Source organism: Vigna angularis, chromosome 4, assembly GCF_016808095.1.
Source record: "Vigna angularis cultivar LongXiaoDou No.4 chromosome 4, ASM1680809v1, whole genome shotgun sequence".
In the NCBI taxonomy this organism is placed as follows: domain Eukaryota; kingdom Viridiplantae; phylum Streptophyta; class Magnoliopsida; order Fabales; family Fabaceae; genus Vigna; species Vigna angularis.
In genome coordinates, this window is record NC_068973.1 from 20,297,538 (window position 1) to 20,324,042 (window position 26,505).

Consider the following 26,505-nt stretch of genomic DNA (forward strand, 5'->3'; position numbering starts at 1 on the left):
TTTGGGAAGGAGAAAAAGTTATTTAAATCCATAAAAAAAAGTAATAAGGAAGTAGATAACGGAATATGTGATCCAAACCTAAGATGCACTTTAGCCGAATCTGAGGCACAAAACTTGGAAACAATAAGTCCAAAGATTGGCAAAGCATGAAAGAATATGACTGGGACATATTTGAAAGCCAAGTTCATGATATCCATCCAAGTTTTGGATTTATTTTGTAGTTTGAACCGAAATAATAATAATAATAATAATAATAATAATAATAATAATGTAACGTATTCACATAGTGGCATGATAATAAAATTGGTACTACAAAAAGAATCGAAGGTTGTGAAATTGATGTATGAATAAGAAAAGGAGGACATTATTATAGAGAACCACGTACCCTAAAATTAAGGGTCTAGTTGAAGTGCTTTGGAAGTTGGATTTTGTGGAGAATGTTGATTTTGTAGTACCCCATTGACCCTCTCAGGGTGATGATGTTGATGATGGGAATCCTCGTCTTGGGGCACCCTTATTGTTTTGGTAACCCCAAAGTGACCCAAAATCTCTCTGCTCCAATCCCAAAGGTTCAACACCACGTATGTCCCAATCCCACCGATCAGCCCATACGCGATCGAATACGTCAACGGCATCAGAATGAGCGTCACGAACGCCGGTATCGCCTCCCTCATGTCCTCCCAATCAATCTCCACCACCGATCTCATCATCAACACCCCCACAAGAATCAGCGGCGGCCCCACCGCCCACGCCGGAATCGACGCCAGCAGCGGCGTGAAGAAGAACGCCAGGAAGAAATACGCTGCCACTGTCAGCGCCGTAATTCCCGTCCTCCCACCCTCCCGGATCCCCGTCGACGACTCGATGAACGCCGTCACGGGGGAGGTCCCGAGCAAGGACCCCACCACGATGGAAGTGGCGTCGGACATGAACGCGAAGTACTGTCCCTCGAACCCGCCCTTTTCGTCGGTGAAGCCGGCGAAGCGCGCCATGGAGTACAGCGTTCCGGTGGTGTCGAGAATGTCGACGTACAAGAACGTCACCACGGCCTCCCAGAAATACCCTTTGCCTATGCTCTTGAAGCTAAGAGCCCCCGCCGTGCTCTTTATGGTGTGAACATCCACAACCTTCTTGAAGTACTGGTGGGCGGAGTTACCGGCGTCGGTGTTAGGAAAAGCCGTGACTTTGGTGTTGCGGAACCACGACACCACGGTGACGAAAACGATGCCGTATATCATGGCGCCTTTGACGTTCTTAACGAGACAGTAGGCGATGATGACGAAACCCACCAGGCCAAGCCAGAGCGTGGGGCTTTCCATTCTGTCGCGCAGGCAGAGGATATCACCCGAGGCTGTTCCGCCGGGTAGCAAACTGATCGTGCCGTTAGCGGCTGTTATAACGGGGGCGAGGGAGGCCCGTGAGGAGGACGGGCAGGCGCCGAGGGTGAGCAGTGTGGACGGGCTGTACCCGATGAGCCCGATTCCTTGGTTGTTTTGAAGCCCGATGAAGGCGAGGAAAAGCCCGATTCCCGCGGAGGAGCTTATTCTGACAGGCTTGGGGACGAGTTTGGCGAGTTTGGCACGAAGACCGATTGCGGAGATGAGTAGGAAGATGATTCCTTCGATGAAGACTGCGGCCAGAGCGCTCTGGTAGGAGACGTTGCCGGAGCCATGGAAGCCGACGACGGTGTAGGCGAAGTAGGCGTTGGAGCCCATGCCGGGGGCGAGGCCCAGAGGGAGGTTGGCGAAGGTGCCCATGATGAAGCAGCCAATGAGAGAAGAGGCTATGGTGGCGACGATCAAGTCCTTGCGAGTGTTTTCGAGGCACTCAGCGTAACCAGGGTTAACAGGGTCGAACTTGCATGAGTGGTCGGGAAGGAGGACGCGGAGGGAAGAGGTGTTGCAGGCTGAGATAGGGACGGAGGGGTCGGAGCAGAGGGGTAGGCAGTCGGAGACAGAACAGGTGCCACCGGAGTCAGTGAGGATGGAGGCGTTGACGGCGAGGATGTAGGCCATGGTGAGGAAAGTGGCTGTGCCGGCGCGGAGCTCGGTGGTGAAGGTGGAATTGCGTTGGGAGATCTTGAACCATTTTCCTAATCTGGTTTTGGCTACGTATTGGTTTAGGCGCGAGAGCGGGTTGTTGTGGGAGTTGTGTTGAGGAAGTGGGGGCCTTTGAGCCTCCATTTCCATTGGGTGTTACAGTGATGGAGTGTTGTTTGAGGTTTATATAGGGTTTGGGAATGGATTAGGATATTTGCATATCAAGGTTTCATATAGAATTTGCTTGCCTCTTCTTGAGAGGGGCAGAGCACAGCACAACACAAACTGAAACAGAGAGAGAGAGAGAGAGAGAGAGAGCCGTGTCAAGCTTTCATTTGTTTCCTGTTTCTTTTTCCAAAGGATAGATTCCAATCACCAGGGATCTCTTATATACTCTCAACTCACCCCCTCATCATAACACCATACTAATTAATTATATTTTCTCCTTCCACCTTTCACACCAAAACTCTTTTTTTAAACTAACTATTAATACTGCAATATAACATCTCTTCCATTCCAATTCAATTCATAAATCCCGCAGACATTTTTGTTTGTTCACATTTATTACAATATTAAATTCCAACGGATAGTGTGAAACACTGTCCTTCTACAGCTGGGGTAAGTAGGATGCTTTTGACTTTCAATATATATATATATATATATATATATATATATTTATTAATGAAACATCATTAAAATTTCCATGTGTTCGAGTTCGAAAGCATCAATTTCCTTCGTAAATCCTACGTAGGAGGCGAATGTGTGGAAATCCTTTTGAGCTATATTGTTGACTATCACAGCCCTTTTATCTAACTCTCATAGTTGCTGCAATGAAATTCATTCACAACCGTAAATGACACTCTTTAGAGACAGTGTTGTTTGATTTAAATAATAATACATTGGTTTGTTTAACGTGGGAGTGACTTGTTTGTTTTAAATTAGACAAGTGTTACATATTAGAAGACATGATCCATTTCAACTTGTGACTACCATCTGTCGCCATGTGCTTAAAAATATCGCATGGTTTCACATGGTCAAATTCTGCAGCACATGCTTTCAGGATATCCTCATTTCTCTTATTCATTTAATTCTGATACCTAAAATTCAAAACAATATAATCACAGTATAAATACTAAAACATGCACCTGGACCATTACAAATATTAGTCAATCTATAATAAATAAAAACATTTACCCACTTTCCAATCATACAGGTCACCTTTCTTTTCAACTTTATAGCTTCCAAGCGTTAGCCACTAAATTAAATTAATCAGGCCGTAACTCACAATTACATATTGACTTTTGGATTTTAGTATCATAGTGTCAATTCTTTTTAAAATATTCGATTTGAATATATTTTCATTTTTCCTAAATTTAATATGTTTTCGATTTTAATATTTATTACAAAATTAAATTTCATCTCTTTAAAAGATAAATTTTTGAATACTTATTATCATATAATGTTTATTAACTACTTATGTATGCTGTGCTCAATTTTCCATGCAATGCAATTATTAATTTATTGGAATAGACAATTCTTAATACGGAAACAGTTATTAACAAACGAATCTTGTAAGATTCAATTGTACCTATAAAAAGCTACAATGAAAATTCACCTACAACAGGTCAATTCAAGAGCAAGCAGTAAAGAGTTATGTACTTCTTTTTTTCAATATGTTTTTTTGTTCAAAAAAGTGAATTTACATAGTATACACAACATCAGTTTAAGATAAATCAATGTGAAACTAGCATTATACATAGAAATCTTATAAATATGAGATAGACATTCCATTCTAGTTGATTTTTTAATCAATTTAGAAAAAAATATATACTGCTGTAGCAATAGAGAGAATGAACGTATTGGTAATTGATGATTTAATCATTGTTAGAGGAATTCCTATATTAGTTGACTTTTGAATCTAAATAGAAAGTATATTTTAGTTCTTTTAAGCTTACTGTCCTATCTTCTTACTATATTGGTTAAAAGATAAACTGATATAGAAAGTCATTAAAATAGAATGTATTAAAGTTTTCTCTTTCATTTCTTTTTGCACCTCCCTTCAAACTCTTTCTTCTTTCTTATTTTCCTCCTTTATTTGTCTTCCTTTACTCCAATAATTTGTAGTATCACCAACTATTCTCGTCTATTAGCTTCTTCAACTCTTCTTTTTCATCTGGCTTTTTTTCTCCTTCTTTTGAATGCTTGTTTTTTTCTTTCATATATAAACACTTTTTAACACTTTTTAACACTTTCAAAACGTAATACATTCAAACTAATTTGTTGGCCATCTTTCTCCACATTCCATTACTATTTCTTTTACCTCACACCATGCATCTCCTACTAGATTAAAACTTTTAATTTATTTTTAATATTTTTTAATTTATCATTTACTACAATTTAAAATATATGAATGCACGTTACTTAAAATATATTTATAAATAAATATTTAGTTAAATATAAGAATATATGTTATATTTTTTTAATATAAAAACAACTTTTAAGTTAGAAATTAATAAAAGTTATGTATTTTTACTTTAGTAGTTGAGTGATTGAAATTTTATTTTCTCACATTAATATATTCTTATATTAATTACTAAACAAGAGAGTTGCGAGAAGAGAGGAGAAAAATATAAATACAATGTGCGAATACTGAAAAAAAAGTAAACATATTGGTTATAATAAAGAACCAACATAATATCTTTATTTTAAATTTAAAACAATATAATATTTTACTTTGTATGCTGATGAGCATAAAAAGTCTTGTAATGTAATAGTTAACAAAAAAAAAGTTATAGTCAAATTTTCTTCTTATGTTACAAAAGACTAATATATGTTATCCTTCCTAATTTATTTGAGCAACTTCTATATTTCACAAATAATACAAATACATTTCTATGCCTAATATGCCAACATATACTCCTTCTCACTATGCATATTTTAAATTTTGTTTTTATTTTCAATTCACTCTGCATATATATTTTAAAATTTATGAGTATTACAAATTCTGTTAATTATACAAATGACGCTCATCCCGAATCTCTGTTACATTTGTCCAAAGTATATCTGGAGATAAAACAATTATAACTTATTTGTATATGATCCCATGTTCACCAATTTTCAACCTTAAAAATCCTAGTTTATTGACCAATTCATCCGACACCAATGACTTTTCCAAAATGACTTGGAAGTCACCGCAGAGGATGTTAGAAGTGTCTCTCAACACCGCAGAGGATAAGTAATGCTAAGTGCATATGTTATGTACAGGATAAATGCCAAAAATTCACTAGTCTTCTATATACCTCCCTGTCCAAGGTTGAAGCAGGTGGAAGAAGTGTTTCCACCCTTTTCTGATGTTTTACTATTTATGATACGACACTTTTTTTTACTTTAATATTCTTTTTGACAACTCACTTTTTTTATATCTTATGTGTTGAATTTTACTTTAAAATACAAAAACGTTCCAATGAGCTTTTGTCCTAAAAGCCATTCCCCTAAAATATGATAACAAACAGTTTTAATCACCTTAAAAGTATTATAAATCATTAACTTGACTGAAATAAGGTCTTCAAATAAACATAGTTAAATATTTTTTTAATACTTAATTTTTAGTGAAAATTGTAATTAATTTTTTTCAAAATTTTGATCCAATTTAATTCTTCAACTTTAAAAATGTGTAGATTTAATCTTTTAAACTAAATTTTGTTAAATTTACTTGACCTTTCAAACGTATTTGATGATAATATTTAAGTTATTTATATTATTTAACATATTTTTTTTTAATATTAGCTGAGAAACGTGTTTGGAATATCAAATAAAATTAATAAAATTTATTTTAAAAGATTAAATTTATGCGGTTGTAAAGATGAGAGATTAAATTAGTCCAAAATTTTGAAGATGAAATAATTTTATTTTCACTAAAAACTAAAAAACTAAAAAGTTTTCACTAAAAATTAAGGAATTAAATAAAAGTTGATTTTTCTTTTATAATAACATAAAATAATGGAATTATAATTATAAAATAAATAAATATAATGTTTACTTGTAGATTTTTCTTCTTCTAATTTGTAGGTAATTTTTATTTATTTAATTTTAAAGAATAGTTAAATTTAATACCAAATAAAAAGAACAGTTAAATTAAAAAATATCATTTAAAGGATAAAATTAAAAGAAAAATCTAAACACAAAAAGGATGAATCCCTTTATAAAGTCTTTATAGAATGGTTAGAAATTATCAAATCATATTGTCTTCATTAGTTACTATTATATTAAACAAGAACGGTCCTGATTTTGCAGCACTGTGGTTGTAGAGAGATTTAAGTATAGAGGATCCAACCGCAGAATACACTCTTTACAAAAAGCAAAGCAAAAGCATGTATCCATATATGGCAAATTTTCTCTGACAATAAAAGTAACCCATAAATTCTCAACAAAAAAATTGTTGACCTATTGATTAAACCAAATTACAATTGATTTCTCATCCTTATCATCACGAAGACACGCAAGCAAGCGAGAAAATTAAAATTAAAATATAAAAGCAAAGAATAATATTATATACAGACCCCACTATAGATCCATCATAAGTAGATATAAAAACGTTAATATCTGTTTTTGGTTTCAATGGTAGTAACACGACTTTGAGGTTTTGAGGGAGCAAAAGGTCATGGTCGTCGTTGTCGACAATTGATGTGGTAGACATGGTTTTTGTGCAGATTTGAATTTGCAGATATATCATAAGAAATGAGTTTGCTAATATGAGATGGGGAAAGGGTTTGGTGACGATTGTTGTTATGACCCAAAAATATTAAAGACATCATATAAGGAAAGGGAAAGAGGATTGCATAAAGTGAGTATTAATATAATCGTTATTCCACTATTTCAAAAAAGTGACAAAACAAAAATAGAAGGAAAATATGAGAGGGAAAGAAGGATTTCAGGACAAAGAAAAATCCAGTAATAGGAAGACGTAGCATAAAATAGCCAAAATAATGCATTAATGAAATCTTGCGTTTTGTAGATTTAAGAAAATGTTTGAGAAACTCTATAGAAAGTCTTTCTTTTAAGTTCTGTTCAATAGAGGTTTCCTTCCAAGGATTCATGGCTTAGGTTTTGTGCTTTGAGTACTTTAACTCTTAAAATAACTTTTTTGAAAAGTAATTTTCTTAGTTTAACTTCAGGTTTAATATTTGAGATTTCCTTTGAGTTTTCTTGCGTTCAAGTCCTAAGATTGACACTTCGTTGTTATGAAGTTAGTTTTGTCTATAATTGTTTATATTTCTTTTATTTTCTTTAATTTTCTCCTTTGACTCTTTATACTCATCAAAATCTATAAAACAAGTCAAATTAGGGTGATTTCTACACATTTTATAGAACCAAAACTAGATAAGTGTCAAATTGACATTAAAATTAACTTATACTGGACACTTATCAACACACCAACTTTTAGACTTTGTTTGTCCTCAAACAAGAATAAAATTTGAAAGATTTAAGACATATTTACAATAAAGGTTGACTAAAGAACTAAATACAATTGTTTCTTTCTAATCAATCATTACAAATTAGGATAAACACAATCCTTCAATTCTTTCCTATAAAACATCAATGCATGTTTTCACAATCAGATAATGTAGATTCATACATGATCACTAAGGTTTTTATGAGCTTGTCGTCTAGCTACAAATGAATTTGATTTTTTAATACAAGCAAAACTCACTGAAAATAAATTAGACAACAACACACACAAAGAGTGTTCGCTTTTCTTTTCTAGCCATTTTTAAGGCTCCATACATATACTTCAATTTTTCTTAGGCCTACTCTTTTTTCTTTGTACCTTTTCTTAGATAACACATTCATTTTCATTTTTGGTGCATTTCAAAACCCATTTTTCTTGTTTTGTTTTTTTTCTAGGCCTTTTCCTTATCTTTCTTATTTTGTTGATTATTGCTCAACCATTTTCCTCTGTCCTTTAAATAGTACACAAGTTGTTTTCCTTATGTATATCCAATGAGAAAGGTGTTTAAAACTCTATTTCAGGTGCATGGTATGTGTTTTATAGGCTAAAGTGAAAAAAATAAGTCAATTAATATCATAAGTTGGATTTTTGGCTCTGGTTTGAAATGTTTTAACAAAAATGTGCCTTATTCCTCTCCAAACCTTTGGTGTTTCAATTCTCATCAGAGACTGACACAAAACTTAGTAGGGTGTTTTTCTATGTTGTGAAAATCTCTTTATCTCTCATTATTTCCAGTCTCACACCTCGCTGGGTTGAATTTACTCATATTTGCATTTCTCTCACTACTACTCACTCTAGCAAAGTGTTTGGCTTATTTTGTTTAGAGATTCATTTGTTTTTCTATGCTTTTAATTTCTATTTTCAATGTTTCAACTCCAACTGCTATCTAGTTCTTTTTCCAACCATTTTCAAAATATTAATTGAGAAAGCATCAAAATATACTCATAACCTAACATACTACTAGTGTTAGGATATGACAAGCTTGTCTAGTAGAAACCTTGGTTTTGATTTTTAAGTTTAACTAAATAACATAAAAAGAAGAAGTCTATGTGTATAGAAAGCTAACTCTAAGCTAAAAAAACACTTAGTAACCAGCCAGTTCAAAAACACCAAACACTAAGATAGAAAACACTAAGATAGAAAACCCTAAATTAGGAGACCAACCTCAAGATAGAAAATAGACACCAAACAATAGGGTAGAACATCTTAAGATAGAAAACAAACACCAAACACCGGGATAGAAAGCCCTAAGTTAGAAGACTCTTAAGATAGAAAACAGACATCAAACACTAGGGTATAATTTCTTAAATAAAAAAAACTAACTCTGAAGTAGAAGAAATACCAAGTCCGAAAACCTTAGAAAAACACTAGGCTAGAAAACCATAAAGGCAAAATGAAAATCACAACCTTACAAAATAAAAGACAAGAAGATAACTCAAGACTCTATTAGGGAAAACAATATAAGTAGAAAACATAAGATTTAGAACCTAAACTCTCAACAATAGAAAACCTACAGACGAATTAAAACTTGAATTCCCAAACATAGAAAACCTACACAAAAACTTAGAAATAGAATCCATAACATAGAAAAGCTTAGGAAAACACTTAGGATCTTACGTAATAGAAAAACATTTAGGTTAAAACACTCAGAAGAATGACTAAACGTTATTGTGCCTAAAGTGTTTAAGAGAGTTGAAGCTAAACACATGATGCTTATCATACCTGAAAAAAGTATTCAGCATAGCTCTCGAAAACAAAACAGTCAAGACGATGTCTCTGATAAGACACATTAAAAGACATTAAATATTAAAGGGTTAAATATGTTTTTGGTCCCTTAACTTTCAGCGAAAATTGGAATTAGTCTCTTTAAAACTTTGGACTAATCAAGTCCCCAAACTTTAGAAATGTGTGAATTTAGTCCTTTTAATCAAATTTTGTTAACTTTATTTGATGTTTTAAACGCATTTTTCAGTGAACATTGAAGCAAAAATGTGTCAAACGGTGTAAACAACTCAAATGCTATCATGAAACGCACTTGAAACATCAAATAAACCTAACAAAATTTAGTTAAAAGGACTAAATTCACACATTTCTAAAGTTTGGGGACTAAATTAGGTCAAAGTTTTGAAGAGGGACTAATTCCAATTTTCGCTGAAAGTTAAGGGACCAAAAACATATTTAACCCAATATTAAAATATAAAAAGAAAGCTTAAACTAGCTAAACGTTATCTGTCTAAGAAGAGACAAAACCAAAAGAAGTGTTTACTTGACTAAATGATACCATGAGCTTAAACTTCGTCCAACGATGAAGTCTTTATACAACGCTTGATATCTTTAGAAAAGAGCTTAATTGGTAAAAGCTACCTAATGGTAGGAAATCAAAAAGCACTTTGTTTTCTGAGCAAGCATTTAATGCTCAACGTTCAAAAATAACAGAAATGATATCTGAATCATATCAATAGTAGGTAATAAGAAAGACATTCAAAAAATATTCTTCCTCTAGAAAATCGTGATAGAATACCTATGTCAAAACAAATCACGAAATCAATAAGTAAACCACCAACCAAGAAGTCTCTTACAAAGTAAACAATACCAACTAATATCGTAAACACAAAAACATTAGAAAACATAGATACTTGAACTAATGATAAAAACACTTAAAACATTAAAGCAAAAAATTAGAACATACTTACTATACATGCTTCTAGCTTATGTAGGATGATTGCCACAAACTTTCATCTATCTCATCTTATTAGCACTAAAATGAACGTTGAGAAATAGACAAAAAGGAGCGCTGATCAGATTATCAAAAGTTGTGCCAAAAGATAACTCAAATCTACTGTGAACAAGAGATTTGAAAAGCACGTCTGCTATGACAAAAGACTCCATCCGATGATAGACATCTACACCAATAGCTAGAAAAGAATAAATCTTAACACAAGTATCATCAAAACGACTACATCATCACGGTGTATAAATAGAAGACTATAAAAAAGAAGATTATGATGAAGAGGAGTTAAAATATGAGGATATAAAGATGTCTCATCATCCATTTAGCAAGAAAATCTCTTTAAGCTAGCTAAATTTCTCCAATTAAGGAAAGAAAAAAAGAGAGAAGAGCTCAAGAAAAGAAGAATACTCTCAAGCTTAATCATAATATTCACTTGAAGAAAGAAAAGAAAGTGAAAGTGTGAAATATAGAAGAAGATCTCTCAAGCTTCATTGTAATATTTTAGTTGTTCTTGTAACAAGAGAGAAAGAACGAAGTAAAAAAATCCCTGTAGTACTTCATTGTATTAAATTCTTACTTGTGTAAGGTGAGAAAAAGAAGGAAATGAGAGAAACACATGCGAGTGTTTAAACTATATTGTATTGTAAACATATCCTCTCTATGAGAGTTATGGTCTGAACGAATTGTAAGCAATCTATGATTGCAATTATGAAGAGCATCAAAACACTTACAACTTAACTCTAAAAGGTTAAGGAAATCTAGGTGAGGCCATCCAGTACCAGGATTGGTGTGAATACTCAACTGATCTAGGATAACTGAAGCTTATTCGTTGATCAGAGATACCAAGAGTAGTGAAGAATACTGCACAAAGACTGGGTGAAACTCAACTAGGCAGTATCGTAGGTATCAGGTTGCGTATGGATACTAGGAGCGGTGCAAATATTCAAGAAAATCTCAGCAGGGTTGCTGAATACCAAAAGTGGTCCAAATACGCATCCAATCAAGGGTAATTAACAATTACTTGTTGATTGAGAAACCAGAAGTGGTGCGAATACTCAACTAATCTAGGGAAATATTCGCTAACCAGGGATACCAAGACTGGTGAAAAATACTTCATAGCCAGGAGTGGGTGATACTCAACTAGATGATGTATCACAAGGATACTAGAAGCATCCAGGGATACCAGGAGTGCTGAATAATACTACACAATCAAGAGTGAGTTAAATTTAATTAGTCAAAAGTAACAATGGTTACTCAATAGGACTAGGAACACCATAAGTGGTTTAAAACACTCAATTATACTTAACTGAATATCTAGTGAAACCCTCTAAGTTAACTTAGAGGAGAAAGAGATGTAGCCTTAACAGGTAAACTAGTATAAAACATTTATGTGTTTTATTGATAAACGATGTATCGTAGTTAAAGCCTCATTCGTTCTCTCTATCTCCATACGCTTTACTCCATATAAGGTTACTACCTACACATGTAAACATTGGACATGTTGAGTTGATTATGTAAACGATCTTTTAGGATAATGTTTACCAATCTAGTCTTGACAACTCACAAGTGTTAAGTACATCATAATCAGTTTGCAAGTTGTGAAAAAGTTATGGAAACACTATTCAACCCCCTTCTAGTGTTTCCCCGCACCTTCAACTAGTTGGTCATACCTAAAACCTTGCAAAAATTGAAAAAGGGCAGAAATTAAAGATTGCATAAATTATAAATTGTAGAAAAAAATAAAACAAAAAACTTTTTTCATCAAGGAATGTAGGTCAAAGTTTGGGTCCATAAGGGGAGTTCACATCAAAGAACTCCTCATCCTGTTTTGTTTCATCATCAACTACTCCTTCCTTTTCCTCTTCCTTATCATTAGCTTCCTCTTCTTTGAGTTCAAATTCTTCTATTGTCTCAACAGTCTTTGGTTTTACTTCTAGCTCGGGATATGGCACACACGGCTCAGCGGCATGCACTTGGGTTTCAACATTCACATAAGGAATTGGAGCAGCTTCTGCATCATGATGCATGTGTCTAATGCTTTTCTCAACTGCTCCACTAGATTCCCTAAAAAAGAATGGACTATCCTCATGCCATGTCACAAAGTCATGAAATTGTTGAGGGATGATGCAAAATATGGATCTGTTTTGTCGCAATTAAGTGACAAAATAAAAATGAATTTGATGAAGGGAAATTTGGGTCTTGTGCCTTACAACGAGTTGCTGCTACATGTAAGAAATCCTACTCATGATGGATTAGAGGGCTTCCTTATACTTGTGGGAGTGGTCATGTGGAGGTTCTTTTTGAGTAGTCTCTTATGGTGTTGGTGTTGTTGTTCTTGTAGGAGGAGTAGGGGGCCTTTGCGCTCTATTTTTAGCTTTAGGGTTCTTCACGTTATCTAGTGGATTCAAGTAGTTAACCTTGATGTATGAATTAGTGATTGACAACCTTAACTTCTTTCGTGGGTGATTTGCTATAAGTACACCCTACATCTTGCATAGGCTCATGTTCAAGATTGGAGAGCTTAATGCCTTGGTTATCCCCCTAACCGTTCTCTATGAGATGGCCATCTTGAAAATTTCTTTATTTATTATATCTGCTATATCTAACATGTAGCCTCTCAAGATACAATATTGCAGTTGTGTCTTATCAAATGTAATCCCTGATATATGCAAGTTAGGAAGGATGTTGGAGAATAAGAATGTCACCAATATTTGGGTCAGGGCCTTCATGTTTCCTCTATTCAATTTCTAAGGTTGACCACCTTTACCTAGCTCGATTGAGTTTCCTTGTACATACATGAGCCCTATTAATTGCTCCACCGTGACATCTCTCATCATGTTATGGAATTATGTCCTCTCCTCGTCAAACATAAGGGTAGGAATCTCCGAGTACTTCTTCATTGTCTCCTTGTCATAATGTACTTTCTATCCTTGAATCCAAGAAAACCTATTATTGCCAAAGTTTTGGTGGGGATATGCGTTGGCATAAAAATCGAGAATTATGAGTTCATTGCAATAGTCTTTAGTTTTGGCTAGCTTCTCCTAGTGTCTGTTTTCCAGCGCCCTTTGAAATTTATCATGTTCTCCAACCAATAGTTTTATCCTCCTTTCAGCCATTGTTGACCTTTCCTCCAAATCCAGAAAGCTTTAGTTCTTAGACCTTATTTGAAATTTGATCCTATCCCATTGATTATGGGAAATGGAAACCCTTCTTCCATAGGAAATAACAATGGGTTCTCTTATCGTAGGAGATGAGGTAGGTGATAAAGGGTGGAAGTAGTTGCTGATGAAGGAGTGGAAGCCCTGGTTGTTCTGCTAGTAGATGCAACCACATGGCTAGGTCTTAGTCTTCTCCCCTGTGAGTGGATGTAGTATGTTTTATTCTGGTCCTCAATTGTGCCATTGGTAGTGATGGAATGAGAGTAGGGGATAAGGAATCCCCATAGGTTTCAACTACGAGACTCGATTCCCTCCTTCTAGTGGATGTGGTTGTAGTAGAATTCCGCTTATATGATGCAGGAATATTGATAACGGTTGAAAAACCGTTACTTTTATACTTAATTTTGATATTAAAAACAACCTTTATGACTTAGAAACTGGCTTGAAATCATGCTTTTGCTTAAGTTTTGGAAATAAGAGAGTTGGATGGGTTTTATGCTTGGTTTTCCTTGTTTTGGCAGAAATTAATATGAATTAGATGAAATAAGTTGAAGTAGTAAGGAGCTGGACTCAGGAAAGGAAGTAAAAGTGCACAAAAGAAGAGCTGCAGTCACCGCTCAGCGCAACTTTTACCGCTGAACGACATTCTGAAGCACCGCAGTCACCGTTGAGGGCTAAAACTACAGCTGAGCGTCATCTTGAAGAGTCGCACTTACCACTGAGTGCCAAAAGTGCCGCTGAGCGCCATTTAATTGGGTTTAGTCAACCTAGGATTGGGATCTTTGGACAAAAGGAGACAAAATCACACTTTCTTCACCCCTTGGAGGTGGATTTTGGATGCGGAAGCTCCTTTTTCCAAATTCTGGGGTTCTATCTTTCATTCTTTCATTGTTTTTCATCTAGTTTCACCATGTCTATGACGAACTAAACCTCCATTGTTGTTGGAGAACCGATGTAATCCTTTGAAACTCTCATGTATTGAATTGGTTCTATATTTTATATGCTTTGCTTCATTAATTGTTAGGGTTTTTCCTCTTTACTCTATGCATGCTTTGTTTAACTCATTCAATTGCATGATCATTGATGTTATCTATATGGACACATATAGGTAAATCTAGAACTGGGGAAATTCTCCCGGAAGCAATATTACCTAGACATAGGAATAGAAGGATTGGTTGCCTTTAAGCTTCTGTGCGAATGTAATGCATGAATAATTGCTAGGGAGACAAGAAACTGTAAACTAGTGACTAGGAGTAGGCTTTCTTCACCGAGACATCGGGTTTAAGGTAAATTAGAAAATGACATTAACATTAATGAAGAAAGATGAATTCTTGAATACATGAGAGTGGATAGGATAAATCGGAAACCCCAAAAACATCAACATTCCATATTTTACATCAATATGTTTTGCTTCTTTCAATCCAATTGATCAAAAACTTGCATTCATGTTTATTTTCCACAATTCAAACACAATGATTTCGTTTACAAGTCTAATTTAATCAAGAAATCACATAACTGTTTAGGCCGGGAGTCCTTTGGGAAACGTTACCATTTTATTATTACTTGATAGGATTCGTTGTACTTGTCGAGTGTTAACAAATATCATGTACAACTTTACATTTTGGAGTCATTTGTAAAACAACCATTAAAGTGAGTTTCCTCCTCTATATATTTAACCAAACTAGTTTTTTAGACACCAATGTTACATGTAACTGTAACTTTCTTATTTATTAAAAAAATTGAAATTAAAATTATCCTAGGATGTTGTTTTCAATCGTTGGAAATTAATAAATATCCAAATAAGAATCAAAATATTTAATCAAACATACATAAATTAAAAAAGAGTAACTAGAATTGCTTTTGCTTTTCACAAATATTACATGCAACCACATAGTTTTGGTGTTTATAGAAAAACCAACCATTCACATCTTTGGCAATTTTAGTATTAAAATCCTAATAATCCAAAACCATAGTATTCACACAAGTGCACATGCGAAGGAGTTTGAACAAGGATGGGTTATTAATCTGTAGGTTAGAGCTTAAGCAAACCCTAAAATGCATGATTGAATGCTTAGATAAATATGCAATGTAATGCGTAATACTAACTTGGACAATGTAGTGAGATGTAGAGAAAATGCCTTGGTGATTCTTAAGGTTTGGGGGTTATGAAGGTTTTTGGAAAAAGAGAGAAGTTGGAGAAGATGCGTGGAATGAAACTGAAGAATGTAGTGGGTTTTAAATGAAAGTGCTAATATAAGAGCTCAGTTTCAAAGGTTAAATTTTTCAACATAGTGTGAGTCACCCGTAAGTGGTGGCTCAATTCCAATCTATGGCTTGAGCCATAAACTCTATTTTATGCTCAAATTCCGCTTACTATTAGTTTTCTTCAAATTCCTCCACAACTTTGTATTGCAATAGAAATCACGACGGGACGACGAATCATAAAAAAATGGGTTCAAAAAAAAGTTTTGGAGTCGCTACCATAGTTTATTTTGGAAAAACTATGGAAAACCATAAAATAAGACATGGTCTATGAAAACTGAATTTTGGGTTTGGGAATCGGTTACGCATAGGAAAGATATTAGCACTCTATTGCGCTTGCCCGAAGGTAGTACCTTTAATTAAGTGTAAAATGTTGACGTGATTTTCAAAATGTTTAATTTCCCCCCTACAAAAAAATAAAACTATAAAAAAAGAAAAATAAAATTTGTTTTATTGGCCCGACAAAGATTTACCTTACTCCTACATATTCTCATTCAAAATGAGAAATCAGGGTTACGTAGTTCTTTATCTGAAAAAACTCTTTAGAAATTTGTTTGGAAATTATTATGGATTGTTTTGGATTTTTAGGAAGTGAACCTAACAATGAGTGACCTTACTCGTACTTATCTCCATTCATGATGAAAAATAAGGGATTATGTAGTTTTATAACTTTCATTCAAAATATTGATATTTTTTATTTTTGAGAATTATAAATATATACATATTTTTTTATTTTAACATTGTTGAGAAAATCGAAGGTATTAAGCTCTAAGCTGATGTGGACGATCACACAAGTACTAGAACGATGCAGACGGTCACACGAGCACTCATACCTTTAAAAAATGATGAAAAATCACTTTTTATAATTTTATAGTTTTTACCATTTTTTTAATATTTTTTTGGCAAGAAAAATGAGTTTGAAAATCTATGTTACACAAATGTAAGAAAGTATAATGGGACATGAAAAATGAAATAAATGTTGTAAAAAAAAAGAGAAATTCATAACCTTAGAGAGTGAGAAAAATAGTGTAGCAAAAATGAAATAAGAAAAAATACGTGTATCTTATTGCAAAATGTTAAGAGAATGATGATGTAGGAATACCTCACTTAAAACACTTTGTATATGAAGATACACGAAAGATGACAAGGATGATGTTGAGATAGTGATGAACGATGAATGGTGATTAGTTTTGAGTGTAAAGAACGAGATGATGCATGAAGTTTAATGTGTATAAAGGAGGTATAAAATGATGGTGTGTAGGAGAAAAATGAACTAGAGTTTTAGGGAAGAAGATATATATGTGTCTGTCTGTCCCTTTTTTTCATATGATAGGTTGTATATTTATATGCATACATTGTAATCCTAGTCTTAATTATAAGTGAAATATATAAAGAAGGAATTGGTCATCATATTGCAAAAGTAAAATTATAATACAATGTTCGAGATATTAATTCTAATTTGTATCACATATATTGCTTCAAATTATTATAATTATATCTTTCTTTAACTAAAAAAGATGATGAAGCAAATCATTGCATAATATCAAGATAGTGATTCTAATTATTATCATAAGTATTGGGCTTAATACATTTTTTGGTCCCAATTTTTGTTCATTATATTCGATTTGGTCCAATTTTTTTTTTGGGTTCAATGTAGTCCTAAAGATCGTAATTTGTGTTCAATTTAGTCCTTTTTGCAAACGTCGTTTAAATCGTTAACGGCCAAATGTCCAGATGTGCAGTCAGAGAGTGAAATGTCATTTACCTACTAATGTAGAGTCCTTAAGGGGTAGTGAGGTGGATTCTGAATGACATGCCATTTATTTAATGAAACCCTTCACACTTTTATGAGGGTGGATTCTCAAATTAGGGTTTTTACTTTTTTTCTATGAAAGCCATAGTGACGTTGGAGGTTAACCAATCTTCTTCCCAATCTTGGTGGTTGATGAGCCATGTTTGCTTCCCAATCTTCTTCTTCTTGTTGCAATAGCTTGGGACCCCAAGTTGTCATTCTTCACATGGTGGTGGTTCAATGGGGCCAGGGATAATCCCCATTTGCAATTGTGGTGAGATGGCAATAGTAAAAATGGCTAGAACTTCAAAGAATGCTGAAAGATATTTTTAGGGTTGTCGTAACTACAAGGTCATCTGAATAAAATCATTTTTAATTAAACCCTATTTTCTTTAAGTGTTAATAATTAACATTGTGTTTGAAGTTTTTGTTGTTGATGAATAACAGAGTGGAGTTGGTAATGTGATGTGTTGCAACTCTTTCAAGTGGTGCAATGAAGAAAATGTTGATGAAAGGGATGTTATTGTTGGGAGGCAAAGGAGGAAGATTTATGATATGGAAAACACAGTCAAAGCTTTGAAGAAAAGGATCCAATTATTAGTAGCAGTGGTTGGTGTTGTTATTGTAGTCAACATATTTTTGTTGTGTGTGTTTTTAGGTTGATGTGTTGTGTGTGTTTTTGTTCAGGTGTTCATGTGTTTTAGGTGGCCCCAATCTAGTTGAATTTAGTGTTTTTAGGGTAATGGAGTTGAACTGTTGTAATGTTAAGGTTGTGCCTCTGTGTTTTGTAATGAATGAAGTAATGAAATTTGTATTAGTAAGTAATTGTTTAATGTAGTCCCCATTTCTGTTAATTATTTGTGAATGTGGTCCCTATGATGATGACTGATGTGTGCATAAAACGAAATTGCTAAAACGTAAAATCAAAATAACAATATCTTTACAATTGTCTAAGTCTGAAAAACAATATATTTGCATAAACAAAACTAAGGACATGGTTACATGTAGGTATTTAAATTCAAACATCAAAACATGATAATGGTCGCTTAATTAGTAAAGTACATCAAAACATATCTAGTGCCTAATGGAAGCCATTTCCATATATTTAGCACACAAGTGACCAATTCGAACAAAACTAAAGTATAACAAGATTATAACATTATAAACAACATGGTCTCCTAATTGATAACTTGTCCCTTTTGAGTTGCTGATTTGGTTCTTCTCTGGATTCCTATGTTGGTTGGGGTGGTGCTTCAGATGGTTGTGTCATTGATAACAGTTGAAAAACTGTTATTTTTATACTTAATTTTGACCTTAAAGACAACCTTTATGACTTAGAAATTAGCTTGAAATCATGTTTTTGCGTAAGTTTTGGAAATAAGAGAGTTTGATAGGTTTTATGCTTTTTCTTTGTTTTGACAGGTTTTAAGATGAATTGAATTAAAGAAGTGAAGTAGCCAGAAGTTGGACTCACAAAAGGAAGGAAAAACGCACAAAAGAAGAGTCGTAATTACTGCTCAGCGCCACTTTTACCGCTGAGCGGCACTCTAAAGTCTCGCAGTCACCGTTGAGGGGCAAAACTACAGGTGAGCATCAAAATAGAAGAACCGCACTTACCGTTGAGCACTAATTACCGCTGAGCGCTAATTACCGCTGAACGCCATTTAGTTTGGGCTTAGGCCTATTTTCTGTAATTTTTTGGAAGCCATATAAGGTTTTAGTCGAATTAGGGTTAGTATTTTTGGATAGAAAGAGACGAAATCACACTTTCTTCACCCCTTGGAGGAGGATTTTGGATGCTCAAGCTCTATTCTTCAACTTCTAGGGTTCTATCTTTCATTCTTTCATTGTTTTTCATCTAGTTTCACCATTTCTATGGTGAACTAAACCTTCATTGTTGTTGGGGAACCGATGTAATCCTTTGAAACTCTCATGTATTGAATTGGTTCTTTAATCTCTATGCTTTCTTTCATTGATTGTTAGGGTTTTTCTTCTATACTCTATGCATGCTTTGTTTAACTCATTCAATTGCATGATCATTGATGTTATTTGAATGGACACATATAAGTAAATCTAGAACTGAAGAAATTCTCCCAAGAGTAATGTTGCCTAGACATAGGGATAGAAGGATTGGTTGCCTTTAAGCTTCTATGCGAATGTAATGCATGAATAATTGCTAAGGAGACAAGATATTGTGAACTAGTGATTAGGAGTAGGCTTTCTTCACCGAGACATCAGGTTTAAGGTAAATTAGAAAGTGACATTAACATTAATGAAGAAAGGTGAATTCTTGAATACATGAGAGTGGATAGGATGAATCGGGAACCCCAACAACATAATCATTCACATTATACATCAATCGTTTTTGCATCTTTCAAGTCCAGTGATCAAAACCTTGCATTCATGTTTATTTTTCATAATTCAACAACAATATTTTTGTTTACAAGTCTAAGATAATCAACAAATAACATAATTGTTTAGGCCGTGAGTCCTTTGCGAAACGATACTTGGTCTTACCATTTTATTATTACTTGATACGATTCAGTATACTTGCCGAGGGTTAACAGTCATTTCCTCACTTGGTGGTTGGCGTGGTGCTCGAGATGGCTCAGGTACGTTTGCTTCATGTTGAGGACGTAAGGGGAAATTATTTCTATTATGCCGAAGATGACGACAAATGCTACAATTTTTGCGGTGGCCACCTTTGGTTATCTGGGTGTCATCCCTCCTTAGCTCCCATTGCTCCAACCTTCTTTTTTTCTTTGGTCTGCCAGCTAATTTTCTCTTCAATGGTGGGAGGACGTTTGGGAAGGATGTTCTTTTCCATAAAAGGTGGCCATTGACTGGAAATATGATGGAGGCATATGTTTCATCATACGTGGACCGTCTAAAGCAAATGGGTACATACTGTTCTGGATCTAAATTTAAGAACTTCATGGCTGCAATTGCATGGCAGCAAGGGATCCCACTAATAAGCCATTTCCTACACGTACAGTCTTGAGTGTCCAGGTTGTCTGCAAACTTGTTTGTAATCACTGCAAAATGCCTAACTTCAAACATTTTTTCTGCAGACCAACTGCCATGAAGTAAAAGATGAATACAAGTTAAAAATTAAGTGATTAATAACATCATTTTAATCACAGACCAACTGCAATCAACTAATAGTGGCAAAGGAAATGCATACCTAGGACCTATTGTTCCCCCTACACCTGTTGTTCATCCTCCACCTGTACTTCCTCCTCCTCCCCTGCACTTGTTGTTCATCCTCTACCTATACTTCCTCCTCCTCCTCCCCCTGCACCTATTGTTCATCATCCACCTTTACTTCCTCTTCGTCCTCCCCCTCCACTTGTTGTTCATCCTCCATCTCTACTTCCTCCTCCTCCCCCTGCACCTGTTGTTTATCCTCCACCTTTACTTCCTCCTCCTCCTTTCCCTACACTTACTGTTCATCATCCAAACCATGCACCTCCACTTCATCACCCAAACCCTACGCCTCTACTTCATCCTAACCCTGCACCTCCACTTCATCCTCATCCCCGCCCACATGGCTATGTTCTCCACTGTCTAAACTTCCATGAGAGAGCAAAAGAACTTGTTCAGTTACTTCATTTTCAACAACTTCTGGCTCATCATCCACACTGTGGACCACAAACAAGTTAACATCCCCAAAATACTTGGCAACATTTACCATATTCATTGCACCTCTGTCATCAACCAACTTATGCAAAATATTTTCAACGCAATAAAATATCTCAATCACTTTAATATACCCCAATTCCTTAATGGCATCTACCACTTCGAAATAACTCCATTTGTCAGGGTCCACACTCCAATAAGTAATTTCCCCGCCAACATATCAAAAAGGAATATCCTTTACTAGGGTCCCAGCATGGTGGACCACAACATTAAATCTTTCCTCAAACATCCCAAACGCAAGCCTACGAAATGAACTTTATGGGCATGGGACCACTACAAAACGCTAAAAGTAACTGCTAAACGGTATGGGAAGCCAAAACCAAAGACAAAAAAGTGACAACGACCTTTACACAACCAATTATAATACGTTACACAACAATGCCTTAAACAGTATATACAAATGTTATACAAAATCTAACTTTTCCAAAATCTAACACTCAAACGAAAATTTTCCACATTTTATAGTGTTCAAGAAAATGTAAGAGACAAATGCCACAGAGCATAGATTAGGAACGCAAACCTGACTTTCCCAAAGATGAATGCTTCCAATTCGAACAACATGTCACTGATGTTCTTGCCAATCTTGCATATTTCTCTCCCAAATCACGATCAACCCTTCATACCTCAATCTTAATTTAATTTTCAAAAGAAGAACCCTAATATCACAAATAGAATTTCAAAAATAATAAATCCACCTCACTACCCCTTAAGGACTCCACGTTAGCAGATAAATGACATTTCACTCTCTGATTGCACATCTGGACATTTGGCCGTTAACGATTGAAACAGTGTTTACAAAAAGGACTAAATTGAACACAAATTACGATCTTTAGAACTACATTGAACCCAAAAAAATATTAGGACCAAATCGAATATAGTGAACAAAAATTGGGACAAAAAATGGTATTAAGCCTAAATATTGCTTCTAATTATCAAAATCATATCTTCCTTTGAAACTAGAGATTTCAAAAATATTTCCTTTTGACATGTTTCGTGAGGGGTGTAAAACAAAGAGTTGAGGGCTGAGGCTATATATAAAATCCTTGAGTTGTTGGGCTCACAAAAGTGGATTAAACACAAATTGGGTTGTTTTATTTTATTATTATTTTTTGGTATTGTATTTTGTTTTTGTGCTTAAATTAAAGTTTGAAAATTTAAAGAAAATTTATTTCATTTTTTTTGTCTTCATTACCAACCATTAATTGAAAACATTTTTCTATATATTTTTAATTTTTAAAAAAATTATTTACTTAAATGAAATTGAGTGTTGACAATTGTTCCTCTTTATCTATATTTTAATAGATAAAATGAACTTTTGACTTTTCATGTTATTATAGTAAAAGATAGATAAAGATAAAAACACTAATTTCGTCCGGGTTTTAAAGGAAAAGAAGAAAAACATAAAAGATCACTAATGCCAAGAGGAGTTTCGTTATCCAGAAAAGAGAAATAAGCTTGACCATCCTCAAGGAGATGATCTTGATGAAAAACCTCATGAATGGTGTGCCAACTCTATTGATGAAGGAAGCGCGATGTACAAACCTCATGAAGGGTGTACCAATCCTATGAATGAAGGAAGCGAGGAGTACAAACCTTATCAAGGGTGTACCAACCCTATGGATGAAGAAAGTGAGGCGTACAAACCTCGTGAAGGATGTATCAATCCTATGGATGAAGGAATTGAGACGTACATACCTTGTGAAGGGCATACCAACCCTATGGATAAATGAAGTGAGGTGTACAAACCTCGACGAGGGTGTAACAACCCTATGGATAAGGAATTGAGGTGTACAAACCTTAAGAAGGGCGCACCAACCCTATGGATAAAGGAAGTGAGACATAAAAACCTCGTTCAGGGTGTACCAACCCTATGAATGAAAAAATTGAGTTGTACAAGCCTCATGAAGGGTGTACAAACTCTATGGATGAAATAATTGAGGTGTATGAATCTCACGAAGAGTGTACCAACCCTATAGATAAAGGAATTGAGTTGTACGAACCTCACGAAGGGTGTACTAAGCCTATGAATAAAAGAATTGAGCTGTATGAACCTCAGGAAGGGTGTACCAACCCTATAGATGAAGGAAATGAGGCGTACAAACATTGTGAAGGGTGTACCGACCCTATGGATGAAGGAAATGAGACGTACCAACATTGTGAAGGATACCAAGATTTGACCATTGCCTACGAGAGTACCAATATTCTTGAGTTTCACTATTAAGAGCTGATATTCTTAGGCTTAATAGGCCAAACAAGGGATATGTGGGCCAAATAAAACTAGGCTTAAAGTGCTAGACAAAATTGGGATTAAGGGGCCATGAAAAATTGGGCTTAAGGTAAATTGTGTAATATCATTCTTATTTTTGAAAAATTAATTTGATTGAAGAAGTGTGTTGTCTGATCATTAAAGAAGTATATTGTCTGATCATGCTAACTCATGTTATGATGGTATGCATGTGAATGGTATTGCATAATTATTTATTTAAAGTACATGGAATGAAATCCTATATTTAAAGTACATAGGAAATTTAACAATAGTTTCAAAGGAAGATAACATTAAGTCACAATTTTTATACTGGTTCACCCATTCTTGAGCTACATCCAATTCCTCTTAATAACTCGTAAGAGGTTCTATTAATCTTATCAAAGATTACAACGACTTTAACCCACTGCTGGTGGAGTATTCTTACACCACTCCCGGTCTGCTAGTCAATCTTGTCTAATCCGAGTATTCTTACACTACTCATGGTTCCAAGTATAGCCCACTCTTAGTTGAGTATTATCTGCCACTCTTGGCACCCTTTGACAACACGTCTAGTCAGAGTTTAGCCTATCTGGCATTTATCCCTAGACAACTATCTAGACTGAGTTTACCACTGTATGTTGAGGATTATTCACCACTCTTGGCACCGAGTATAACCAACTCTTGGTTGCAGGTATTATTACACCACTCACAGTTTACAAGTGTATGTAAATCTCTTAGGGAGGATGTTTAATCAATTCCTGTAATGGCTCTTCTTTCTTTCTCTTCCTTTTTGGTTGAAGACATAGGACGATATAAGCTTAGAGCAATACACTTAAGTCCTGTTGACTCCTTAGTTTTCTCTCTTCTCTTCTTTGAGTATTTCCAATAAGCTTTATGTGCATGGAGATAAACTTCATAGTACATATTCAATAAGGCTTTCTTTTCTTCTCTTCTCTTTTCTTCTCTCTTCTTTCTTTCTGAAAGCTTTTGATGTTGTATGCTCGAAATGAAGTGGCAAGATGTGATGATGATTCTTTTCTTCATTCTTGATAATCATTCTTATCAATGTCTTCTACTAGAGCTTGCTTTCATTTACCCTTTTTCATATTTCTTGTGTTGAGAATCATGGAACGATACAAACTTTGAGATGAGGAAGAGTTGATGGTGGAGTTCCTTAAACATATTCATTATCTCTCTTTCTTTTTCTTCTCTTCCTTTCTTCCTTTGTCTTTGAACTTTTTTATATTTCTGCTTCGACTGCTCCTCTACATCTTTTTCAATAACAACTTTATTCTTTTTAGTTGACCTTCTTTCTATAAGCTTTCTTGAGAGATGACCGTTGGATGTTGAGTGAGAGGTTAGTATTTAGTATTTTGATTAGAGGTACAATGTTTTATCAGATTTTACATTAAAGAATAACTTGTACAACTTTGTCAGAGTAAAGATCTTCAAGAAATTTATTGCAAAATGTTCTTTTTCTCTCTCAACGTCTTTATCCAGCATTTGTAGATGTTCTGATTAATCCTTTGTGTATTCTTTTTCTGCATAGATAACAAGGACAAAATATCCAAGCAAAATAGCATTTTAGAATACATGCATTAAACGTTTTGACCGTTTATAGGCGTTAATTTGTACTGCTTGTTCAAAATATCTTGTCACACGTCTTGTCAGTAATTAATGCATCATTAAAGTATATTGGTCAAGGAAGGTTGGACGATATATGACACATTGATAATAGACGACATAAAGCATTAGACTCTTGAGAAAAGATTTTTTAGATGCATATTTTAGTGCACTTTCATTAGACAATATTCTTTATAAAATACCTCATTTATAGCACTACTCTTGATGTAGGACATTAAGCTTCAGTGTTTTTGCGATTCACAAGAATAGATATTTCAAGTAGAGAGCTTGAGAACATACACCACTAGTTTTCACATATTCCTAGAATGGTTTCTTAATGAAATAATTTTCTTTATATCTTTTCATGAGTACAAAACCGTAGGTATATTATCTCTAAAGCTTTGAGCTAGGCTTTTCTTAATGTTTAGACGCTTTCTGTAAATAATGTGTTAGACAATATAGTCTTCAGAAAAACGTTGTTTTGTATGTTCCTATTTTGAGAAGACTTTGTATTAGCATTTAGACGATTTTCTTAGCTTCTCATATCAAATATTAGGTTTTTAACGCTTAAACGCTTCTGGTTGAATAGGCGCTGATCTTTAAGAGAAGATATTTCATTTAGTACTTATTGTTAAATTTCAAAACTTGGGTTGCTAGACGATCTAGTTTCTCTAGCCGATCTTGTCTTAACTCTATATACATGAATGTACGATGAGAAACTAAATATGTTGACTTTTTTGTTTTTTTTTTTTGGTTTTTACATACGCTCGTGTCAATTGATCTCTTTGTAATCATTAAACTCATTATTTTCAATATTGTATAAAAGAAAGGAATGTCATACATCCTAAGGTCTAATGTTTGAGATAATAATATCTTTGACTTTCTCTTGTGCAACATCAATACATGCATTCTTGAATTTGCAAGCAAGTGAAATGCTAGAAGGAGATGTTTGTAAAGGGCTTCAAGGAGACTGGGATAGCCACACGGGCATGTCATTCATTATTCACTTATGAAAGAAGATGTGAATGTCAAGGTGAAATACAAGATATCCAAAAAGTTTCCCTAGTTTGGTGTTTAGGAAAATGATTATGGGGCTATGAATGTCAATTAGGAGAAAAGTTCAAGTGACACCCACAAAGGTGCCCAAGTTTTGGGGATGGGCGAAAATATCATGCGAGACCCAATAAGTTGTCGTAGTTTTAGGAGCATGGGTTTTGTTCGGAAGAGGAAATGGTTATGGAAAGGATTGGCTGAAAGGATGACCCCAATTGGTTTAATTTTCTTTCACTTTCTTAACTAGTAAGGAGTTCCCCTCTTCCTGAGACATTATTTTTCCTTCAATTTTTTTACGATTGCATTGTTAGTCATTTCGCCTTATCACAAAATTAAGCTTTATAAAAAATTTGAGCAATCATTATTCAATTTGTGTGGTATTTCATTAGGCTTG

At 34.5% G+C, this 26,505-nt stretch overlaps 1 protein-coding gene across 1 annotated transcript; it reads right to left on the reverse strand.

The window, feature by feature from the left end:
- Positions 1-233: 233 nt before the first annotated feature.
- Positions 234-2,454, reverse strand: LOC108330598 (adenine/guanine permease AZG1). The gene has a single exon (XM_017565091.2). It carries the CDS (start codon positions 2,187-2,189, stop codon positions 393-395), a length of 1,797 nt encoding a protein of 598 aa, XP_017420580.1. The 5' UTR covers positions 2,190-2,454; the 3' UTR covers positions 234-392.
- Positions 2,455-26,505: the final 24,051 nt, after the last annotated feature.